We start from the raw sequence: 2,963 nt of genomic DNA, 5'->3' as shown, positions 1-2,963 counted from the left end.
AATAATATCATCAGCAATACCTTTTAAAAGACATTTTTTTAAACTGAAACAAAAATTATTTTTTACGAATTACTTGCATTTCACAGGTAACAGTAACTATCTATATCTAACAGTTGCATAGTAACTATCGTACAATATAAAGAAAAACTATTTTTATATTTCGTATTCCGCTGTCATAATAAGTTTTTATATTTATTATTTTTATAACTTTTGGTCATTTTCCATGACATTTGCTTTATATTTTTTTGTTGAATTTTTTTATCTTTTAATATTATATATTATTATTGTGAGAATATTCGTATTTAATTATCAAAAAAGTTTAATCCTTGTTGCTCCTTCGTTGAATTACTAATTTTTTTCACATTTTTGGTCATTTTTAATGACATATATTGTTTTTATGTGTTAATGTTTAAGCCTTTGACTCAGCTTCCGATACCGTTTGTACTTCTGAGTTTGGTCCCTCAGGTTTTGGTTCGTCTGTTGAGCCCACTACACACATAGGACATTTTTCCTTTAAAACAATTCTATATTTTGGATGGCTATTAAGTTAAAATGCAATAATTAATTTTTTATATTAAAATTTAAGATTATTTTTATCTATAATAAGTTTACCTTATAGCATATACAAGCGGATTGTAAACAGCACTGGTTTTTGCAAAAGTAGCTCCCCAAATTGTAGTAAGAGGTGTTAAGCCATCGATTTTAAAAAGTCCATGGTATGTTATAATTAAATACGGTGTCCAAGCCATAAACCATAGTGATATAGTAGTCAATGCTACCTTAGCCAATTTTGCTTCAGCACTTTTCTCACAATCTTCAGAGGAACGTAATGATCGCACATTCATTTTCTTTGCTTGTTCACGCATTGCACGCTCGTGAGCCGAGACGGCAGCTATTATATACCAGTACGCATAGCAAATCAACAAAAGCGGGGTATAATATACAAAACAGGAGTAAAAGATGAGATAAGTTCGTGGATTCCAACTGCGTGACATATAATCAATGGTGCATGCGGTTAAATTACCCTCAGGTACATATCTATAAGATTTTATTGTTTTTTAAAGAATTATTTAATAAAATTAAAAATATTTAATTAATAACCTGCTCCACCCGAACAATGGTGTAATTGTCCAAAAAGTAGCAAAGCACCAGATGGCAAATATTTTCAGAACAGCTAATTTAATAGTCATTGGACGTCCACTAACACCTTTCACAATGACATTGTAACGATCTAATGCTATCATGCACATAGACCATATCGAAATACAACCAAACATTGAACCACAGACTGCATAGATATCACACCACAATGGACCCAATATCCAAGTTTCATAATAAAAATTAATAACCATTATTGGGGATTGTGAAATCATCATACAAAAATCAGAGAAAGCCAAATTTATAACCAATAAATTTGCTGGAGTGCGCAACGATTTAGTACCACCAAATATGTAGAGTACCATAAAATTACCACATATTGACATAAGTGTTATAGCAACTGTAAACACACCTAATATCTGACTCATTTTACTCTCTAACGGTGGATATCTACTCCAATATTGATTGACTAAATGAATCATATCGGGTGTAACCTGTGAAATAAATATAGAAAATCTTATGAAAATATGATATAGATACATGTTACATATATATGTAGTATATATACATGTGTGTATATACATATACATGTACATATGTATATGTATATATATGTATTACATACATGTGGTTAACTTATATATATAAATATATATAAATATACCGTATACCAAATATCGTAGAGAAAAAGTTAAATATGATCACGCATATATCTTTCAGTAATGATGTATATATAAATTTTATATATCTTCAACCATTTTTTTTACATTTTACTTCTATTTTATAGGAGTATTCTATATAAATAATATTATAGAATGCATATATAAACAATAACTATTTGTTACGTTCGCAGAATTGAAATGATATAATTATTTTTATTATTTTTAATAAAATGAATCATAATTTTTTGGAATTATACTATTTATATCAATAACATAAAATATTAATAATAATAAATAAAATATTTAACCAAAAGTTTTTTTTTAAAAAAAATATGAAATAAAGGATATGTTCCAAAACGCAGACTTGGTATTATATAGCTATGTATATAGGTGCTGAACCAAATTTTTTCAGATATTGGATGGTTTTTTAACCCAAGCTGCCGTTTATATATAAATTGATTAAAAAAAATTTGCAATAGAAGGATTAGATTTTTATAAAAGTATATTACTTTTATTATCGGTTATTTGCAAAGTTCATATTATACAATATTTTTTGCTAGTTATCACAGTGAGTAAATAAGGACATCCATTGTGACAACAATAAATACAATTATTCATTAATTTTATCACTGTGACAATTATCAAGATTGTTTTCACTTACACGATCCAACACGGATCCATTTCCTGACTGAGCTTCAAATCTTGGACTGGAAATATCCATTGACATGCCATAATAACTGTATCAAATGGAAAATTTGAAAAGAATAATTTTAAAGAAATATTGAGTACTTTTAAATAACGCACCGCTCCATTTTGAATAATTCACTTCTACTTTTTTTAATTTTACTATTATTGAGTTAAATATTTATTTTTCCGTACGTTATTTTTCACATTATTAAAAACACTTTAATGAGCTCACATTTATGCAGGAACCGTTGCTGAAACCGAACTATGCTGTTTCCCCTGGTTCGAATGGTATTTGAACTTGTGCGATGGCACTTAGATGTCCGCTTATATATGCACGGCTCTGACCAAAAACCGCCATTCTGTCATTTAAAGCACTAATTCGATTAGCAGTGACAAAGTGCATCATAAACACGAACTGCATTTGCTTCTCTGCACGCAAATTTTGATTTTCCATGAATCGCTTGTGTCAATCATATACGATTGAATATTCTGGTAAACAATTTTTTTGTTAAATTT

General features: G+C 28.5%; 1 protein-coding gene across 1 annotated transcript; it reads right to left on the bottom strand.

Moving 5' to 3' along the window:
• Window positions 1-406: 406 nt before the first annotated feature.
• Window positions 407-2,755, bottom strand: LOC119678048 (opsin Rh2-like). The gene is made up of 5 exons (XM_038089687.1): window positions 2,565-2,755; window positions 2,422-2,497; window positions 1,102-1,592; window positions 613-1,038; window positions 407-539 (listed from the first exon to the last, which is right to left on the bottom strand). Exons 1-5 carry the CDS (start codon window positions 2,570-2,572, stop codon window positions 410-412), a joined length of 1,131 nt encoding a protein of 376 aa, XP_037945615.1. The 5' UTR covers window positions 2,573-2,755; the 3' UTR covers window positions 407-409.
• Between the last annotated feature and the right edge of the window lie 208 nt (window positions 2,756-2,963).

Source organism: Teleopsis dalmanni, chromosome 2, assembly GCF_002237135.1.
Source record: "Teleopsis dalmanni isolate 2A chromosome 2, ASM223713v2, whole genome shotgun sequence".
NCBI classification, from domain to species: Eukaryota; Metazoa; Arthropoda; class Insecta; order Diptera; family Diopsidae; genus Teleopsis; species Teleopsis dalmanni.
Note: the sequence above shows the minus strand (reverse complement) of the source record. Positions and strands in the feature narration are given on the sequence as shown.